General features: G+C 40.6%; 1 protein-coding gene and 1 long non-coding RNA gene across 6 annotated transcripts; one reads left to right on the forward strand and one right to left on the reverse strand.

Annotated features, from left to right (window-relative positions):
• Positions 1-7,272: 7,272 nt before the first annotated feature.
• Positions 7,273-20,280, reverse strand: TRPV1 (transient receptor potential cation channel subfamily V member 1). Of its 5 annotated transcripts, XM_069791096.1 has the most exons (18): positions 19,870-20,271; positions 18,743-18,938; positions 18,019-18,049; positions 16,366-16,681; positions 15,673-15,839; positions 15,215-15,367; positions 14,673-14,819; positions 13,904-14,202; positions 13,105-13,281; positions 12,713-12,877; positions 12,336-12,431; positions 11,663-11,733; positions 10,806-10,971; positions 10,001-10,067; positions 9,260-9,576; positions 8,543-8,670; positions 8,176-8,291; positions 7,273-7,614 (listed from the first exon to the last, which is right to left on the reverse strand). In XM_069791096.1, exons 4-18 carry the CDS (start codon positions 16,665-16,667, stop codon positions 7,448-7,450), a joined length of 2,538 nt encoding a protein of 845 aa, XP_069647197.1. In that variant the 5' UTR covers positions 16,668-16,681; positions 18,019-18,049; positions 18,743-18,938; positions 19,870-20,271; the 3' UTR covers positions 7,273-7,447. The 5 variants fall into 5 exon arrangements, with proteins under 5 accessions (XP_069647197.1, XP_069647195.1, XP_009910633.1 ...); XM_069791094.1 differs by lacking the exon at positions 18,019-18,049 and having other exon boundaries at positions 19,870-20,270; XM_009912331.2 differs by lacking the exon at positions 18,019-18,049 and having other exon boundaries at positions 14,679-14,819; positions 19,870-20,265.
• Positions 20,177-21,802, forward strand: LOC138686732 (uncharacterized). Its single transcript, XR_011326063.1, has 2 exons — positions 20,177-20,291; positions 21,344-21,802. It is a non-coding gene; the product is annotated as an uncharacterized lncRNA (long non-coding RNA).
• The last annotated feature ends 16 nt before the right edge of the window (positions 21,803-21,818 follow it).

Genomic DNA, 21,818 nt, shown 5'->3' on the forward strand with positions numbered 1-21,818 from the left:
TCAACTTCCACCCCACCCCCCTTGCCAAAGAAACAAAGTTCCCTCTCTTCCTCCCTTATTATCCTCTTTCTCCACCTGATAGTGCACTCACTTCCACCTGAATTTCTCTAACTCCTGCACCTGTGGCCACTTCCCTATGCAGCAGTGGGCTCAATCCTCAATGAGTTGAAATAAGTGCAGTAGAAATCCACTTCATCTAAGTGGTATCAGTATTTGATGTCAGGTCATAGTTATCCTTTCTCTTGCCAAAGTTACAGGGGACTACATTTGCACAGGATAATAATAAGCGATGGGAAGAATGCTTCTGTCACTCTTTTCCTGCATCTGTGCTACTGTTAGAGTCCCCTGCCACTCCTAAGGCAAAAAGTAGCAGTACAGACCTACAAAGACCTTTGCCAGTCATCACTCTATAGATGTGCCGGGTGTTGGGTACTTCTTCTTGTCCCTGTCCTGTGTGCATATGCTGTCTGCTGGTGGTGTAGGTCAGACTGTGCACAGTCAGTGGCGGAGGCTCACATGGGTATGCAACATTTCGAGGCTTCCATTTGAGGAAAAAATAAAACCAGTTTAAAGACCATGAGATGGGCACTTTTTACTTCTGTTGGTTCTCAGTTCATAGTCACCCAGGGGGGTCCAATGTCTCCTGTGCAAAACAACATGTAACACTTCATTGAGGTCTTTCAAGGCACAAACTCCACTTGGCTGTTATGAGCCTCACAGTCCCAACTAGGTTAGGGTTGTTCCACAACTATTTCAGCGTGAGTTTGTACCTGCAGTAAATCTTCAGTTGTGGTGCATAGTTTCTGTTAACACTTAGCAGTGCAAGGGAATTAAGCAATATGAAAATGCCTCAAGGAATATACTGTGAAGAAAGCGTGCCCCACCTATATGGTACATTTTTTTGCTCAAGTCTGTACTGCCACTGACTCAAGTAGTCTTTGGAGGGTGATCACCAAAACTGGGGAGAAATCTTAATATTGTAATAATTTCAGATTGAACTAATAGTTCAGTCTTATAGGAACATCAAACGTCCCTTTTTAAAAGAAAAAGATTTGTATGTTTCATCCATCTAAATCCAAGGAATAGTCCTTTCCCCTCCCCCCTCCAAAAATCTGGTTAGACCTGTAAAAAATATGAGGGAAACAAAACCTCACCCACTATTGGGTCTTACACTGAGAGCTAAACTTCACATCAACTGTGGCAGCATATGAGATGCTCACTAACTGTTAAGTCCCTGCAGGTCCCTTCCACTTTTTGTCAAGCTCTTTCTGGGAAATAATTGAAGCAGAATTGAAGGTGAACATCTACCAGTTGAAATAAACCCTCAGATACTTTGGTTCCCCAAAATAAGAGAGCTAAAATCTGCAGGTCCCACACTGCTGCAGTCAGGATGGCACTGGATATATTTGCTTACATGGGCTGAGGTTTGAGACTTCCAGTGTTGCCAAAGGGAGTTCTTTGGGCAGACACATATCGTATGTGTCCCATAGAAAGATCATCTTTCCAGGATACATTTCCCCTGACTCAATTTTAACCCATTATTCTAATTAAAAATCCTTTTATTATGCAAATAATCTCCTCTCTTTGTCAATGCTTCAATTTTCTGTTATTCAGTGCTTAGCTAAGATATAGCTGTTTCCATTTGTCCTTGCAAATCAGTCTCTTGAGAAACCTCTACCTATTTCCAGCCCTAAACTCCACTCTTCTGTATCTTTCTGGTAATGAGGGACCATGTCTTCCTTGCATCTTCCTCTATGCCAATTGAACACTCCTGGCTTTCCCCCTCTGACTAACAGGAACGGAGGACATGATCCCTTTTCCCTAGGTGCTTCATTATCTGCATTCTCCTTTGGTGTAAGAGGAACTGTCTGGGCTAAACCTACTATGTCAGCTTGGAAACAAATGACTTTGACTTAGTGACATGGCTTAAAACTGCTCTTACTGGCCAAGTGAGTAGGATGTTTCCTTCCAGTTCCTGTAATTGGGAGTTGCTCTCGCTGGCTGTGGAGCAGCCAGCTGACATGGCAATTCCAGGTGACATGAGTTTTCATACCAACATTCAGGTGACTAAAATGTTGATTTTAAAGGCCGATTATAACAATGACCAAGAAGTACTCTTCTGGATGATGATGAAGCCTGAAAATGTCGGTGATTCTGTAAATGTTCACGTCTCCTCATGTCCACTCATTGCCTGCATACTGAAACAGGAAGTGTTACTAATAGTGATGTAGCTCTGCCGCAGTATCACTAACACACCAGAAAGAGAGAAGTTCAATGAGGTAACTTGGTTGATTTCTCCTCCTTCCCAGAGAAATAGGGCACTCTCCACCATGTATTTTAAAATGCTTTGTACAGTTTAACATCTGATTTAGCAGAAATTGGGTCCATATTTTCTCTGTGGAAACTATTCCAGAGTCAGAAGTAATCCCAGTCTGCATGGTGTGGGTGATGGAAAGCACCTGGAGCCCTATAACCACATCAAGAAGACCCAGGATGTCTATGCTGCATCTGGCAGCGTCAGTTAAGATCTCTTCCTCCCAGAACCCAGTAAATCCATGCCTGTTGCCTAATGGAGCAAGAAAGACTTGTAAGAAGTATCCTTCACTGCAAGAGGATTCTCTCTAATGCACCAAAACATGCAAGCTGGTGTTAAATATCCAAGACACTGCCTGACAGTGGGCTGCTCTGAACATAAGCTTATCTGGGATTTTTAATATACATGGATTTTTTTGAGTTTGGAAGATTTACCACAACAGTTTGTTCAAAAACACTGTACAAAATTCCTATTGATGGGAATTTCTGAAAACTTCAAGCATCAGAATTTGAGTCCACTGGCTTTATCCCTTAAGGCTATGGGGTTGGCAGGATCCCCTGTGTTTTGTAGCACAGCAGCACTTGCTGGGAACACACCTTGTGCATTTTTGAGTACTGAGGACTCCAGAAAAGGTGCATGACTAAGTAATGTGCTAGTGTGATAGAGACGCCACAGAAGAGTGACAGGATTAGCTGGCATTTGGCAAAGACAAGTATGATTCTGCATAATGAATTTGATCAGAGGCAGCAAAACAAGACGGTGGCATCGGAGGGAGAAGGGGCTTTCCTGGGGCAAGTCAGTTATGGGGTACCCCAGAGGGACTAGGCAGCATCCCTAGACATGGCATGGGGGCCCTCTTGTGGGCCCTGGTGTCTTCTGTGGACCCCACTAAAAACTACCAATGAGGAGGGATTAACATTAATGTTTAATTAGGACAAGGGCTATTCAGACTCCCATGCCAGCTATTGCAGGGGGCACAATGAGCACATACAAACAACAGGCTGTGTGGCTCCAAGTTTTTCAGGTAGGATGTATGTTTTTCTCAACTAATTCAGAAATTATCAGTGTCTGAAAGACACAACAGTTCAGTTTACATGACTGACTAGACAAGTTGCATCTCAGGTATGGCAATGCTGTAAAATACTGAGATCGTGTTTTTGCTTTTCCACATGTTCATTAGCCCATTTTCAACTCCCAGTGAAGTGTAGCCCAACTCACCTTCGTCCAGCTCACCTCTTCTTGCTATCTCTCCTCCCACACACATTTGCAGTCATTGCTAATTAGAGTCGTCACCCACAGACAGGAGGTGAGCACATCAACACCCTTCATTTCTTTTGCACCAGTGTGGTTATTGGGAGCTGGTGGATATACACAGTTGTCAAACCTGATCATCTCATATTAAGCACTTAGTGTGGATACAAATTAATGTGACTAATAACTGTGAGAGGACAGAATTTTACCACCTGCAAGCCTCAAAGAATAGCATGGGAACCATGTGCTGTTTCTAACCACGTTCAGTGTGAAATAATTATGCAAACTTCAAACTAAAAAACTCTCCAAGTTCTCAAGACATGGATTCTGCAAGACCATGCAAAATATGTCTGCCAAGGTGAGCAGAACCTCCACAAAACAACCCAAGTAAAGATAATTTATTGCAGAGCCATGCTCCTCCTCAGCCAGTAGAGGTGTCTAGCAGTAGGAGGAGAAAGGTGCTGGTCCTCGCAAAGCTATTCTTAAAGCACAAATACTTCCTGACAAGCCACCTCTCCTCCCTGGGGTTTAGTTGCAGCCCTCCACGGTGAGAGTGAGTCTTTGTGCTCTCTGTCCCTTCAGAACAAGTATGTCCCCTGTAGGCATCCCACCCAGTCTGCCTGAACAGAGACGCACCTTCATTTCCAAAGGCAATTCTGTGCACCTATGTGGAATGAAGATGAAGGAAGTAAACTGTGGCAAACAGAGCCCTGGCCAGGTGAGTCTGAATAAATGTGTGCAACACCAGGTTGGAGTCACGGCCAAGCTATACCTCCCTATCTGTGGGAAACAAATTTCTGCCCATGGCAGTAACTGAGTGATGATATAGCTGGAAATTCTGGGAGGTTAATAATAACTCACTCTAGAAAAGTGGGATAATTTTGTTTGCTTTCCAGAGAAGACTAAGGGATTTAAAAAATGCAACCAAAAAACCCACCAGCACCACCCTATCCCACAAATATAGGGCATTTACATTTTTAACCACAGCATTACACTGATACATGTTTTCACTCTGAATTCTAGCATTTCAGTTTTTTATTAAGAAGTCCCCTGCAGTCTTTGTAATCTTGTTGGAACAGAAAGAAAGGCAGAGGTCTATATTCTGTTCAGGTTACCCAGGGCAGCTGACCAATCCTTCTGGATAGGCGCTTGATGTAAATCAAAGCAGAATTTAAGCAATGGATTAGGTCTCTACCCGGGCTAATAATAACAAGAAATGGATCCCTTACAGGGAATACAGAAATTTCATGAATGCTTTCCAGCTATATCATGATCCTAGTGTGCTTTCAAGCATAAATTTACCCTGGCACACAAAGGCATGGAGACAATCAACCATGTTTTCTGGTCAGCCACTTTCTGCATTTATTCTTAATAGTTTTAATAATAGATTATTTCATCCTCTCAGCCTGTCTTGCCCACTTAGCTGTACTTGTTTTACATGTGGACTGTCTCTTGCCATGTTCAGCATGGAGCATAATGAAGTCCTGAGTGGAACCTATAGAGACTGCTACCAAGTGTTTAGAGATACACCTTTGTAATGGTATGAAATTGAACACGCCTACCTTAAACATCTTTTGTGGTTTCCCTGTCCACCAGAGACAAAGCTTGTTGAGTTTAAATTCCGATTTGTTTCAAGCAATTCTTTCAAATCCTTTGGCAAGTTTTTCTGTTTATATCCTACAAACTCTATGGAAATAAAATTACATTTGCCCTGAATTATGTTAACAAAAGAAACAAGAATTACTAGTCCTCTAGATGGTGCTACTATTTCAAATAAAGCAGCTGAATGCTTGAAGATTTTGTTGAAATACATTGCTGTAGTACCCTATGAGAAAGAAGCACTGTGAAAAATCCCATCCCCAGTAAAAGAACTGACGTCAAACAACCCAAAACTTCGTCTAACACTGTTAGCAGTGAAGGGCAGTCTGCATGTAAATATACTAATTGCTTCTCTTTAAGAATAGTGAATGTTTCAGTATCTTAATGAACGCAGAAAAATTATAGGATGTATTGATGAAAATTATCTTTCAAAGGCTGGCTCAATTTTCTATGTCTTTGATTTCCAATCTTCCCAATAATTTGCAATTGACCCCTCCAGCGTACCACTTCCCGACTTCAATGACTCATATGAATGTTCTCTGACCACAGTCTTTGGATGCGTCACAGGCCAAGCACGACGGGCTTTTCCTGGCAAAGGCTGCACACTCTGGCACAATTTCACAGAAGTGCTTTAGCACAACTGTACTTCAGATGCAACCACAGAAACAGCGCACATGCTCAAACTGAAACCCATGGTTAAAAACCTTGTTGGCTTAAGGATACTTGTATATACACGCTGTACTTAGACTTAACAGCCTTTAATGCCCACGTGCTTTAGTGATACATAACAAGGAAAAAAGGTAAAACAATTTACCTTTTCTTGCCCAACACAGCTGCACAGGTCCAGCACTGAAATATCGGGCCAGCTGTCTGTAAGACAAATTTATCCTTAGTTCCTTTCTGTCCAGCCACTTTTCAAGAGGATGCCAAAGCTCCTCCTATTCTTTCCTCTCTTTCCAGGGCTCCTATCTGTAGTTTTGGAACATCTGCCTATTTTCTCTCTCAGATATTTTTCCTGATTCTCTCTGTAAATCCAGCCAGATGGATTTGCAGCACCAGATTTCTTTCCTCCTGTTGTTGCTGTCAAAGTAAAGAACAAAAACTTTCTGATTTCAAGATTATTATTGTTATACATTATTATACATCTGACCTTTGAAACATATATTCTCTATAACCACTATCTCTTACTTTGTGCAAAGTTCATCTGTTATCTAAATAAATGTCAAATTTGGGATCTTGTTAAGCCTTTAGCCTCAGTAACAATAACTGTGAGTTCTGGAGTTTACTCAGACAGTGTAAGAGAAACATTTATTTCATTGATTTTGACTATTCAACCTTTAAAATTTCACAGGCTGTATTTGTTCTTGTGGTATGAGAAAAGAATAACATCTCTAGATCATTCATTATTTTGTATTCTTTCACTGTTTCCCCATTTATTTATCTGCTTTCCAAGAAACTTTCCTCACAGGAATATATCTCTGGGCTCTGGGTGATTTTTACTGCTCTTTTATGAGTCCTTCACGAGTTTTATGATAGTTTGGTTGGTTAGTTGTTGAGTTTGCGAAGCCACAAAATCAGGGCCTGTAGCTGCTCACAAAAATACTTTTTAAAAGAAAGAGAATCTAAAAGCAGACAGAAGGTATGAAATCCACTATGTTCAGGGTGTTGAGTGATAACAATTTTTCTATAAGCGCTTTTGTTATTTTCATATTATCAACAGAATATCCACCATCACTGGCCACTTGCACCAACCTGCAAAACTTAGTGAAGTTCCTGTTAGCTAACAATGCAAATGTCAGCTCAGATCTCGGAAATGCATGAGAGTACTTTCAAAGAGTAAAAGAAATGGATGAAGACTGGAAAAAAAATCTGCACTAGAAAAGGGATAGCTACCTTACAGAAAGCTCTGAAGTGTGGGAAATTCTCAATGTATTTATTTATTAAAAAAAAAACCAAAACAAAACCAACCCCCTCCCCCAGCTATGGGAACTGTTCCTAACACTTCATGAGACAGCCTGGATGCAAATATCTAGCCAAGTAAATATAAACGAAGTAGTATAGACAGTTTCTTGCTGGTTTATATTAAAAATAACCATGAAGACATCAGCTTAAACAACAAGTAGTTTATTTAGCATACTTAATGAATCCTTGCACACGGCAATTTCCCAAGTCCTCTGACCTTCTTCCAAAAATCCCTGCTCTTATGAATGAAGTGCTCTAATTGCCCTGCTTGTGAGGACCAACATAGGCAACAAGAATTAACTTCTTAAAAATAAAATAAGATTAGACTGACTTTGGAAGTGAGTCTTTCAATGTATCAGAATCTTCTAGCTCATAATAAGGTTCCAAAATAGGTTTTAATTTGACTTCTTCTGGTAGTTTTTGAGTCTCTTCTCTCCTGCTTCCATCTCTTAAAAGTGGAACCAACGTTTTCCAGTTTTTCCCTGATACTAAAAAGGAAAGGAATGGTTAATTTTTTCCCCTCCACAGAAACAGAAGAAAATATACAAGTGGTTTAAATAGGAAGCTGATGAAAGAAGAAAGAAGCAGGAAGAAAGGGCTTTGTGGTTTTCTTCCCCATACTGTTCCATGACTTTTCCATATTTCAGCTGGCAAGTACAGCATAGATGGATCGTACAGTTAAATACTTCTGTGCTGAATGCTGAGCTCCCAAACTATAGGGTTTGGGGCCTCCAAAGTAGCTTCTTGGCTATCTGGCTGCCATCGTACACTGTTCCATCTCCTCAGGATTTAACACATATTATCTGCCTTGTAAAATCTCCAGTCAGAATGATGAATCTATGGGGCTTCTATTCCAGAGAGTAAAACTACTATACGAATAATGAGCCCACTTAATCCTTTACATTTTGTGCTGACTGAAAATGCCATTAACTTAGCTACTGCCATTATCATTAAATGCATAAACCTGACTGCCCTCTAACAATTAACTGATGCTGCTTCTATCAGCAGTGTGTAGCCCACACTAGGATTTAGGTCCCTGAAACCCTCACCTCTGCCAGGCTTAATAGAGTAACTGGGATTTCGTTTGAGGTCCCCAGAGTACCCAGGGTCTTCATTGATTATGCCCAGATTAGTATTCCATGTGGACCAGTTCACTTCATCAACCCTGGGGAGAGAACAACAAAACCAGTATCTAGTCCAAGGATCACCAGACAACTCCAGATGAGTTTACGTCACAAACTGCCACCTCTCAAGCCTCACATCTGACCCAGAAAACAGGTTAAGCTGACTACTGTAGACAGTGTTAGTGCACTACTTTTCAGAGTGCTTCAGGGGGAAAGTTCTGCTTCCCACTACCAGATATCTTAAATGAACAATCTTTTGTAGACAAACAACATTGACATACAAACAGGTTACCTAAAGCACCATCTGTAATCATCTTGGCCGTCAGGTGTGACCCCCACCAAGACTTGCTTCCCAGACCGGAATGAGCGCCTCACACAGTTCAAGTAGCTGTTTTCAATATCCAAGATTGTGATGGCTCTCTACCAGGTAAAAGAAAGCAGATGACTGAGAGGCTGCTGTTTCAAAGTCATACAAATCCTGAATTCTGCCTTTATTTTAAAAACCTTGAGCTTTTATCATTGTCACCATCTTAGAGCAGGCATGGTAACCATCTCTGAAACATCACCCTCTGTTAGTATGTCATTAAAAATGCTGAATTACTGCCCTGTGATTAGAACTATGAAGTTCTCTTTCTTACTTCAAACAAAAACTGATGTGCCTTTGAGATTCTGGTAAAGATTGTTTTTCCCCTTGCATAATCCCTGTCTTCATAGTCTGACCAGGATTTTCCATCATCAAAAGCCCAAATAATTCTGTCTAATTACAAAAGTACTTCTTTTCTTAAATTCTGAACATCTGTGGAACACTGGCCACATATGCTCAGGCAAAACATCAAATATGCATGGAAGAGGAACTAATATACTTTTTTTAGGAACTGTTCAGGGGAATCAGAAAGCTGCAGTGACCTGTTATTTTAGAAACATGTCAGTTCCTAAAGATTCTCTATGAAATTTCTTATGATTCCCCAAACCCTCTTTCTTGGATAGCAGCCTCACAGAACCAATGTACCTGGAGTTTCCAGATGCTCTTGCTCTCCTGTGCAATTTTGCTTACAGTTTCCCCCATCAGTGCAATAAGCATGTTGAGCAGGAGGATGTATGTAAGGATGACATAGAGAACCAAAAGGATGACAAACACAGACTTGAACCTGTAGTTCTCTGTGAACTCCAGGTCCCCCATCCCAATAGTGAACTTGAAAAGCTCCAAGCAGGTATAATACAGACTATTGTAGGATGTGCGGCCTCGCTTCATATGGCAGCACCGGGCATATTCAGAGCTATTTGTGTCTTGCCCCTCATTGTCATCTTCAATTAAAGTCACCACAGCTGTTGCAAAAGAGGAATCACATATGCAGGATGAAAATACAATTTGAGATCATAATTCAATTGCAAGCAATGAAAATGAGCATAAAGGGAACATATGTTATCTTCATGGTGCATTGTCCTCAGTGAAATTGCTCTATAAAATATTCCCCATAACTGACACCCTCTCAGAAGGTGTTATCTGAGTTTCATCTATATAGAACAGGATGACTGTTTTCCATTCAGCTTTGCAAAGCAGTTTGAGACCCAGGGATGAAAAGCTGTATGAAATTACTATACATAATTGTTATTCTGAAGAAATTTTTTTTTTTTTGTAATTAGGTTAATTTGTTAGATTTTAGTTGGAAACAAAGTCTAAGCCATTTGAAAAAAAAATAATTCTGAGATTCTTTAAAATAACAAAAAGTAACTTCAAGTATGATATTACCTGTAGAAAATCCCAGGAGGAATACTAGATAGACAAACATGAAGCGACATAAATCTCTAAGGATCATCTGTAACATGGAAACAGAGTATTTTTATATTGCTAAAACTTGAATATAAACTGCAACAAAAACTGGTAGAAAATACTGCTTCACCTCAAGAAGGCATTTGCTGTGAGCTGGCTGTTCGTGCATTAAACTATTGTTTATCCTGTTGAGATAAACTTTAATACAGAAAACATTTTCCTCTGTTATTCATGCAACAGTTTACACACATATGCAAGACATATGTATGCCAAATAGTTTCATCTTTGTGAGTATAAACCACATTAAGGCAGTTGCATCTTTCTTCCCCTCTCGGGCTAGCTGTCTACATCGTATATAGAGGTTTATTAGCTAGCTACTGCCTCTTAGCTAACTGCTCTGTTTGGTAACATTTAAACCATACCTAAAGAAATTTCTAACTAGTAGAAAGCCGTGCCATTTCACACCAGACCAGTCTGCACAGTTCTCAGTCTACTTTCACCCATGCCTATCCAACTGTAGTTATTTTGAAGCACAGCAGGTTACAATAGTAATATTGAGACTGCTACAAAATGTATCCATGAGAAGCAGGAGGTTTTTCTACATAACTTAAATTGTATCACTTCACTTGGAAAATAATGGCCAAGTATAGTAGAGTGATAATGAGAATTCCCAGTGGCATCATGGAGCTAGATATGGTGACTTCTCTTCTGGAAATGGGGTTGTTGGCAGCAGTGTCCTAATCTGAGCACTCTGCTGGCCTCATCACCCACTCACTGGACTGACCTTGGCAATCATGACAGAGTAAATGCCCATCTGCTGGAAGCCACGGGTGTAGTACAGCATGTTAGCCCAGCCCAGGGCCAATGAGAAGACCATGGAAGCCACGTACAGTTCCTGGCCACAGAAGTACAGCACCACAGAGCTCAGGAGGAGCAAGGAGTGAACAAAGCTGAAAGACAAGTATGGTCTGAATGCAGAGTGCTGAGTTGGCCACAGATGGTGGGAACAGAGGAGCCCCATGAGGTATACAGCAGAATGAGGGATTCTCCAAAACACAAAGGAGCCTTGGCAGACACTTCCTTTCTTCCCTTCATTCTTTCCCTTCGCAAATCCTACAGTTCCTCTTGCAAACCCCTCAGTTTCCCCACATACAAACTCCTGTAGTCTCATCCCTGCTCTTTCTTGTGACTGGAGGGAAGAGAAGTCCTTGAAAACACTCATTTCTTCAGCACTCCCTCTCTTTACGCAGAGCCATGAAATTGCCCTGTTTAGCTGCACTCCAGCTGGGAAAAGAAAGGGCCCAAATTATTGAGAGGCAAAGCTCCCTATAGGAATGGGAGGACTTCTGCACATCCAACGCATACACTCAATTGCAAATCCAACTTGGAGATCTATTCCTAACTCTGCTGCATGACACAGTCACTGAACTTCTAGACACTTCATCTGCTTTACCTCCAAAGGAGGTTACTGATCCAGACTCACTTGTTCGAGTGCTATGATATCCACTGGCAAGTATTTTGTAAGGACCCAGGAAATTACAGCAAAGCATCTACATATTACAAGTGGCTTCAGCCGAAGCTACAGGTCTCACACACTCATCTGTTCCATGCTGAAATGCAAACAAAGATATTGAAGCTTACAAAAGAACCTCACTGTAGCTGTCAACTATCAGCGTCTTGAATGACGGGCGCCTCTGCACAAAATACTGTATCTGAAAAAAAAAAAAGGGAATGAAGACCAGGTTTGCATCCAAGGAGGGATTAAGTATCCCATGTGAATGCATCAACTAAGCACTGATACCTGTACTGGGGAGCTGGTACCTATAAAGCATTTCAAAGAATAGCTCAAAAACAACAGTGGTGTAAGATCTAGGGAGGACTCTTCCAGTAACACTTGATTTGTCTTACATCTGGTGTCTCTTTTGAAGACAACAACCTATTCAGTCACTAGTTTGAGGACCTGTGATTCCCTGTGCACTCTCCATTGGCTGCCAAGAGGAAGCAGGGGGACTTTAAGCTAAGACAGGTAATCTTTAATGGAGGCCTGGCTATTTGCAATACCCCATTCTGAAGCTTTGGCTAATTGCCCAGGTGCTCATTGACTTCTAAAGATCATTTTTTATACAATAGACAAAACTGTATCTTAGCTCATTAGTAACCTGAGAACTCCTAATCAGGCCAAGGAAAAAGATTTTTAGCTCTTGACTAAAACATGGATTATCTTAGCAGCCAATGCTAATGAATAGGAAAGGCATGTTTGATTCTTTCCTACACCTACCCAAACAGCAAAAAGGAAAAGTTTCAAATATCTTACCCCTCTGAAAAAAAAATAGAGACCTCCCAGAACACTCAGGATCTCTCCAGTCACTCGAAAATATTCCCCAGTGCTGTGACCAAATGTGAAGGGAGGCTGCATAAGACAGGAAGATAGATAAGTTCAGCAGAACTGGAGATAGGAAAGACCTGGCCTTGCCAGCAGCTGAAAGCAACCACATTTCTGGGGGAACAGGTTAAGTTTCTGAATGTGTTGCAGCAAGGGGACAAGACTGGGAAGCAAGCAACATCAAAATCTCCCTCCTACCTTCAGGAAAGAAGAAAATTCTGATGTTAGGATCACACATTCAAATGGGTGGCAGATCTGGGATATCATGCACTGGGTGGGTCCCCTGATGTATGACAGGAGTAACGTACCTTTTCCTTCTTCTCTACAGGTCTGTAGTAAGCAGCTGCAGTGAGGATGATGATATGCATGGTATAGACAAAGAAGTTGAAGTAAAATAAGTGTTTGACGAACCGGTCCCACTTGTCTTGCAGCAGTCTGTTAAGGGGTTCCACCAGCAGCATCTCATGACGGTTCTGAGCAGAAGAAAGATGAGAATCAAGATGGGACCAGTATGTACTGGGCTTTGAAAACACCAAATTACATTAATCTTCAGTAAATGTTCCCTCTGGTACCCTTAAACTCAGGAAGGGAGATTGCTGTTTTACAGAAATGAGGCAAAAGATGCACTGTGTGGAACTTGGAGCTCTTCCTGAACAGTCCCCCAGCCTGTGAATATAATGCCAAGGAAGTGCATACTCACTGGTGTTTCACTACTGTAGGCAATAATCTCAAGCACTGAATTTTTCTCGCATGTGTCTATACAGGACAGGTCATAAAGAGATGAGTGGACAGGTCCATAAGCCCATTCAGTGAACTTCCTAGACAAGTGTCTGCACTCAGGATCTTTGATCTCTCGTCTGAGGATGTATGCGAAAATCTAATTGCAAAAGAACAATACAGCCAACATTTCAGTGCTAATGGACTTCTAGTTCTTCAGTATCTCCACATGACAGGATGGCTAATTTCTCCCTAGTTTAACTGTGCTGAAGTCAACCCACTGAGCCACCGCAGAGATCAAAGTCTGAAGTAAACAAAACTAATTTTCTCGCTGGATGCTGGGGAACAAGAAATACAAATACTGCTTACAACTCGCCATTATCTGTTTCAAAACTGCAAGAGAAAAACAGAGATGTATGTTACACATCTCTGAGCATGCAGTCTTTGAATGGGGACTGTCAGAAGGCAAGTTATACCAGCCCATCAAAAGTACAAGGCCTCTAGTAGTTCAGATGATAGCATAGGCTCACTTTCTGTTTCCACTTGGGCTGCCTTGCATACCAGTGGTATATGAATAATGCCAGCTGGGCACAGACACACACACACACTTTGTAGCCTTTAAGGACTATGCTGTTTTGCGTGTTAAACTGCAGGATCAGTTCCTCTTAACTAAAAGGGCCCAACAATAAGCAGTGATACAATCTGTCCTGCATAAATGTTTTGCCTGTACTCTGTATAATGTGATACAGTAGTGGGACAGTTAAACACATTTGCTCACCTACCCCTATCTTCCCTGTTTTGGCTGCCAAGGTTAATGGAGTCAGCCCTTTCTTGTTGGTGAGTTCTTCTAGCTTCAGGATTGGATTAATTTTGGCACCAAGGATCAATATGTTATTGTACATCTTGGTAACAAACTTCGTATTATCCTTAGTATTATCTGCAATCTCCACCAGTGTATGCAGGACCATATTGCCCATGGAGTCCTCAGCAGCAATGTCGGCTGCCTGGTAGGGGTTCTCAAGGAGGAATTTCACAATGCAGAGCTGGTTGGTGCAGGCAGCCAGGGACAAAGGCAGCTCTCCTATGGACAAGCAATGGGAAGAAAGCCCATTACTACATGTGCATAAACAGAAAGATCACATTGTTTTCATCTCTCTCCATGAGGAGAAGAGGTGAATTTCTTTGTCTGATATAGCACCAATTCTTGTCATAGCTGTTAGAATCACATTTTCTTTGGTTTAAATGCATCACAGAAACATGGTGCTTAAAAAAGCACTGAAAGGACAGCTAGCAGAAGGTTACAACCTTTCAAAGGATACAGCGGCCGGAAAACAAAGGGATGCAGACACCAAGCTCATGCTGAACACAACCAGCTACCGACTGTGTTTCTTTATAATCTCAGCCTTTGGGAGTAAGTATTTGGACTAGAGTGGTGGAACAGCCCATCTGGTAGTTCTGAGCCTCCAGTCCCACATAAACAGGATTATTTAACAGCTTGCACTTTGGATAATGCTAGGATTATTCATTCAATAAAGCCCATACTGTGCTCACCCCTACCAAAATAAAAGCCAGGTTTCCCTTTGATTTTCCTGAAGAACTCCCCACAGGCTCTTGCATGAACATCTGCTCCGTTCTGGACCAAGAGCTTCACCAGGTACATGTTCCTTCTCTCAATGGCGATGTGAAGTGCAGTCTGGCCTACAGAGACACTCATCAGACAGAAATCTTCAACATTTAGTACAGACTGAGAGCTTTTAGGCACTGCAATTCATTCAGCTCCATGTAAGATGGTGGAACTGAGAGCTTTGCAGACTGAAAAGCTCTAGAATTGAACAAAAAAAGATGGCACAGACAGCAAATGCAAGTCCCCTGAACTTGCTCTTAAATCATTGTATATCAAAAATGGCAGAATATTGCATCTAACAAAACACTGCTCTAGCACAAATGCACTGATTGTTAATCACACACTGGAACTTTGGGGTACTGCATCCTCAGACACAAGGCCTCATGCAGAAGACTGTTTGAGAGCCCTGCCTAACCCTATCTTCAGTCTTAGCACCAGAAGTATTCACTGTAGCAACTGTTTCTCTTACCCTTGTAGTAGTTGTCAGTATACTCTGCATTAACAAACTCTTTCAGAGTTCCAGTTTTCCTTGCAATATCCAGCAGTAAGGGAATGGTATCATTTTTCCCATCATGTAGATTCAGCATGGCTTTCAGTAAGCAGGTTTTCCCAGTTTCTGGCTCTGTAACACAAAAAATTGCAGCTGTATAGAAGTGATTACAAACCTACCATCTACTCCCAGGCATGCAGGAATTAATGAGGTTCTTTTCAAAAGACAAGAAAACTCATTCAGGGTTTCAAAGAAAATTTCAACTTTTCTGAATTCTCCTGTAACCTTACAATCAATGGGTTGCTCAATCAATAGGGAAGTACTGGCTATTAGAGGACCTTCTGCAGACACTTAACAAAATTACAGTTCTTTGTTTTCATCTCAGGAGCACTACTGGAAGAAGAGGGCAACTTACGGTATGTGACACTAAAGGGTACCTTTGAACTCATCATCTGTGAGATGCTTCAAAGTTCTATTAAGGTAGAGCAGCAGATCATCCAGGTCCTTTGTGTTGCCTTGGGCTACAGCATCAAAGATCCTTCTGCGGTCGTAAAATTTGAAAGCTTTTTCTGAGCAGCCTGTGATGGAATCTGTAGATAGGAGCCTAACAAGGGTAAATTTCAGTTACTCAAAGACAGATATTTAGCAGACTTTTTATAAACTACCAGAATACTATTTTTCATTTGCTTGTGTGAAGTAGTAAGTGCTACAGAATAGTATAGATGGATCTGCGAAGTCTACAAGATCAACAAAGTCTGCAAGCAACTGTCCTGATAAAACTATGCATCTGTTGCTGAGAAGTAGTTGAAGTATGGCAGTCTAACTGCAGGCCTGGGAGCCAGGCAATCCCATGTTCTCATTCTGAGTGATGTCCACTCACTGAACAGTTTCAAGCAAGTGAATTAAGCCCTACCGCTAATTTTGGGCAAAATATCCATGGACTGAATTTTCAGAGCTGCCAAGAGACAACAGCTATTGTCACAGATGCAACCCTCCTTATTTTGGCATAGAAAATAGTGAAACTGAAAAAATGGGCACGGTTTTGCAGAGAGAATAAATGCTGCTCTAAGAAACATGGTCTGCAGCTGTCAAAGTGTTCATTACAACCAAATCTTACAAGGCAAACTTACTTTTGAAGTTTCCCCCTCTCCAAATTGGCATGAAGTTTGATGACAGAAGGAGCCATCAGGTGATCCATCTGGTAAAAGGAGTCCATGGGAGCCATGTCCTTGTCACTATCCCCCATCACAAACCGCCCACGTCTTGCAAAGATGTTGCTTTTGTGTGGCTGCACCTTGGTGCTGACTGTACCCTGGAGGCTGTCAGGGGTTTCCAGCATGGAATCCTCCCCATCCGTGTGTTCATCTGTCACTTCAGATTCCTCCATGTCAGAACTGCCAAATTTCTTCATCTTCCCAAGAATGGAAGACATGGTTAGCAGGCAGTCTGTGAAGAACGACACAAACACCTCAAATCAGCACTTTATGGGGCCATGAGTCCCCTTTTGCCTAGGGCTACTCTCCAGAAACAGCAGGGAAGGGATTGGTTGCTCTTATTCCAGAAGTGAGACAGATGTACACATATTCACTATGCCCAGCGTTGGAACAGTTTAGTAGGTCATTGCCTCCATGCTGTTTGCTACTGTCCCCACTGCCCTTACCCATTTCAGAGTGGAGAAAACAAGCCAGAGTGTCCCAGAGCTTGCCAGTCACCTCACTGCTGAGCTGACTACTGCTTAAAACTAGCACCTCATCCTTCTCCAATCATTGTTAAAGCCTGAACAATCTCTGCTTTTCTTCTCTACTTTCTAACTGTTTTGCCACTGTATGCCACAATATATTCTCAGGATTATATCAGGCATGTGAAAAAAGCCCGCTTGTGCCATAACCATATCTCAGTGATCCTGAGCACAGAGGGCTTCCTGCATATAGGAAAATTATCACTTAATGGCTTTACCAGAGTTACAGCAGTACTAGATGAAAATTGGGGCATGTGATTCTTGAGAGATGAGTGTCACCTCAAACATGAGATACGGAAACAGAAAGGGAAAGATTACCACAGATAAGAGGTGACTGTAATACCACATGTCTTGATTTTGTCTGATTTACAACCACAATGAATTTGATACAAGTTAACAAATACACTACACTGAAAGTAGAGCAGACCTTTTTTTTTTCTTTGCTTTCTTATCAAACTGTTTTAATCAGACAAATGTTGGTCTTCATGCCACTGAATGCAAAATATTTTGAAACTCCAGCAGTGGAGCCAGGAATGCATCATATTTGAACTGCTGCATAGCTGGCTTTCAGAGACAGCTGATCAGCCTTAGAAACATACTCTGAAATCCTAGATTGCTTGGAAACCTTACAGCTTTGAGCACAAGAATGTTACAAAATCTTTAAAAAGCCTTCAATTATAAACCAAATTACAGTGGTCAGTAATCTCTGTATATTCAGTGTGAAAACAATGTCATAAACACGCTTCAAGGTTGTTTCTCTTCACAAAAATATTCTGAGGGATTGTCTGCAAACCTACATTGTACATTAAAGCTAGATTTCCAGTTCTATGGGACTAGTTAATATTTACATTAAGGGTCACTTACATTTTCCTGTGCAAGTAGGATAGGAACGAAACTTTTGTACAAAATTATAGAAAATGCAAATGCCTGACAATATATGTGTAAATAACACATCAATTTGCAAACTTGCACATTTAGGGTTATTGGAAGCAAAACAGACAAAATACTAATTAACTGCAGTTTAACTTATGTCCTCTGAGCTCACCTTTCAAGTTCTTTGTGTCCTTAGAATCACTCTGAAAGAATAACATCTTATTAACTTAATTGTTCTATAAATAAGAAATTATATATAGAAAAGTATTTCCATTTGGAATATGATACTAAAAATACAGAGGAACAATTTTACTTCAGTGAAAAAGTTATAAAAATAGTTTTTTATAAAAAAAAAAACGAGAAAAACACACTAGGAATACAGCCATGTATAATTTTAATTTTTTTGTCCTATTTAAATTAATGTGGATTGAGCTAAAAATGTCAGAGAGATGGCTATGGAAAATGGAATCACTTATTTTCCACAGAATAGGTGCAATATTAAAATCCGCAGAATACACTCAATCCTATCTCCCTGGCAATTTGCTCAAAGCTAGTTTAGTCATTTTATGTGCTTTTGTTTCTAAACCCTGTTGGTAATATCTTTGATAATGAAGACAAAGCCACGTTTCCTCATAAGTATGAATTTGCACAGGAAATAACCTTCAAAATTATGTAGAAGGATTCTTTAAAAAAAAACAACTTTAAAATATTATCTATCCTAAAAAGTGCATAACCTACATGAACTCCTTGAATCCTATGTACATTGAAGTTTGGTACAATAAATGAGGTAAGGAAATATTTTTAATAGAATGTCTAAACACATCACAACTTATAATAAAAAGAGAGTTTACAAATAACTAACAAGCATGCTATTCAAATACACACGCAGAACTTACAAATATTGCAAAAAATCCTATCTTCAGCAAAATAGTCCAGTCTCAGTAAACACCCTCTGATCTATAGGAATTTGGTGCTGGGTATTCCTCCTCCAAGGTGCCTGGACTGAAAAGCCCTCAGAGTTTGCTTCTCCACTCCATTTGTCTGCAAAAGTGTCCTATGTGTCTGATGATTTTTAGAATCAAGGGAAGTTCACTAGAAGAACAGAGCATACATTAATAAGATCATTAAGAACAATTCTGGAACCAGAAGCATCATGGGCTTCTATTCCCAGGAGTTTAGCAAAGCTCTTTACAAGAATTGCAGTAAGCTGCAGTTGTTTTTTCCTCCCCTTTAATTGCATTTAGTAATGGAATACTCTTCTCCAGATTTCCTCTTCGTAAATACACTCAAGCTTGCAAAAAAAGCCAAACCACCAGACAACAATTGTTTCTGTGGGTCACAGCTTCATTTCAATTTACAAAACTTGGTAAAATATGCCACAGCTCTTCTCTGACATCAGTCATCTTTCTGGACATCTTTCTTAGGTGGCTGCTGTAAAGCCCCACCAAATAATTTTAAGATAAGCTGATACCGAAGAGAGAACCATTGAGAGAACCAATGACAGAAGGTCCTAAGGCCATTCTATCATTCCATGTTCCTGCTGTGTTTTATTTAAATAATATATATATTTAACAGTCAGCTTTTAAATATTAATGGCATTAGGAAAAAAAAAATTCTTCTCTAATCCAGGATGGACACAACACCCTCAAAAATTAAGAAATGTGTCACATATTGTTAAATATGTAATTTACATAAGAACTTTCTGCCAGAAACTAATCTAGAGAAACAGCTTTTCCAGCAGGCTGAGCTGATAGGCTGTAGCTGTTAGGCTAGAATCAACCTCCAAGCCTCTAGCTCCCGAGGTTTTGAGTTAGATTATGAAATTATTCAATGAAATTAGCCAGTTTATGTTTTGCAAAAGGTAACTATCTTTCTAGTCTTGCCCTCTATCTATCTATCTATGTATAAAAGAATAATATATTTGCCTATTTAATAGCAAACTAATTATACTACTTAAAACACCCTACGGCACTGTACTCAAAAGAAATAAAATGCCTCTTTTTAATGCATAAGTATAGATTACCAATAAGCCAGGTCCTTAGCTGGCGCTCCTGGAGCTTTGCTGAGCAGAGCATCTCATTCAATATTATGATTAACTCCCCACCATTTCCAAAGCAGAGACTCAGTGAGAAAACTATATGGATAAGCGGAGGGTCTCCCTTATTCAGTCAGTCTCTAGCTTCTTGCTGGTCCCTTTTGCTAAATGCTCCTTCTCTCTCTTCTCCCATTCCAGGCACCAGCTCCTTTCAGTCTTACTGTGCTCTGATGTACACACTTTGGGAGCTTTCTGCCATTTTCTGAGTTGTGATGCCTCCTTCCTCAGCCTCCTTGACCTGCACTTCTTGTGAAGATGTTATTTCCTTCTTACCAGCAGTACTCCATTGCTTTTTGCAACAGTTGTTGGACAAACCGTATTCCATCTCAGCAGGGACCTGGTTTAAAGGTGTAAGCTCATAAGGAGATGTGAATGCTTATCAAAATAGGCCGATAATAAACAAGAAAGAATTTATTCCTTTTTCTTGAGCCTGCATCCAACATGCTGCACAGGCTTTCTACAACTTCTGTGCTTGAAAGTAATTTTACCAACGAAGAGCCCTCTCCACCACTGCAAATGGAAAAACATCAGCAGATGTGCTAGAGTTCTTAAAGACGTATCCAAAGCTGGCCTGCAGGTCAGAGATAGTCTTGCCTTTGCTAATAGAACCTAAAATCAGACCACAATTTTACCAGCTTCTGGCAACAAATACCACTTGATTTCATGGTTAACAGCATGCTGGAATACTATTATCAGCAGTTTCCAGTTATTCAATAAAATGAAAGCAGATCTGTTGACACAAAAATATTTTATAACAACATAAAAGAGAAAACGAGATAAAACAAATTCAGACTTTTCACAAAATCTTTAATCTAGTCTACACTTTCTCTGTAATTCCTATACATGCCAGTAGTTACCTAAACACAACATGGAATAGATGCATGGAGGGAGGGTGGAGGGAGATGGAAATTAATCCATGTCTGTAATTAAGATATCAGAACAGCTTTCTCACTACAAAAACAAGTCAGACCTGATGCTGCTAATGTGCAAGATAGGGATACACATCCACATTTCAGTCAAAATAGATGCTTCTAAGTAATGAAGTTGTATCTAGGTAACATGAATTAGGCTTTTATAACTCTTGAGTTTGCCAGGTCCTCCAGTTTATGACAAATTTTGACCATTTCAGAGAGGCCCTGATCCACTCGACCACCCAAAAAACAAATGTAAAATAATTATGTATGGCAAGTAAGGAAAACAGTTACCTCCCACCCTATAAATGTATTTTCCACTCGAATATAAGCCCTGCATGCCAGGCATCTCCAGTCATGGTACTGGCCTAGCCATGCCTTTGACCTTAGTCCACTGCACCTGATCTGGGTAGCCACAGAAATAATCCCCCATGCTTTATTTTGATTGTTTTGTCGATGTTCAAATCAAGGTTGTATTCCATCTTTTACAGAGACAACATGCAACATGTGAAGACTGGCATTCACTCTGTGCAAGAGCCACCGAACTCCCCAAACAAGGCTGACATCCTGGTCTGCTACCTATATGTATGTATATTGTGAGACAGCTTAAGGACAAGAAGTCTCTAATGAAAACATCAGACTAAGTTACAGACAGCTACTCATCTCTCCTAGTCTTTCTAAACCTATTTCCTACCAGCAAAAGGAGCCTTGCATGAAATACCATTTTATGCAGAAAGTTAATGGATCTTTCCTAGCCACTCAGTCAAATGTAATGTGATAATTACTTCTTATTTCACAAATGGCAATGACAAAGCAATGAAATGTGAACACCCAGAAGCGGACATTAAACACAAGCTGGTGTTTTTCCACTGTAATGAGTAAGATTGCATGTTGAATACAACTCCAGAAAAAGTGAAGGAAGTGAAAGGAAACACTGTAAAGCCGGGGGGGGGGAAGGAGCTGCAT

Source organism: Haliaeetus albicilla, chromosome 9 (genome assembly GCF_947461875.1).
Source record: "Haliaeetus albicilla chromosome 9, bHalAlb1.1, whole genome shotgun sequence".
NCBI classification, from domain to species: domain Eukaryota; kingdom Metazoa; phylum Chordata; class Aves; order Accipitriformes; family Accipitridae; genus Haliaeetus; species Haliaeetus albicilla.

Bases quoted from the DNA above. Each gene is read 5' to 3' on its own strand.
- TRPV1 (XM_069791098.1), bottom strand. From the start codon at position 19,921: ATGCTCTGCTCAGCAAAGCTCCAGGAGCGCCAGCTAAGGACCTGGCTT. The intron at 15,368-15,672 runs GTACCCTTTAGT...TTTGTGTTACAG, and splicing joins CACAGATGATGAGTTCAAAG to AGCCAGAAACTGGGAAAACC. The intron at 14,820-15,214 runs GTAAGAGAAACA...GTGTCTCTGTAG, and splicing joins TACTGACAACTACTACAAGG to GCCAGACTGCACTTCACATC.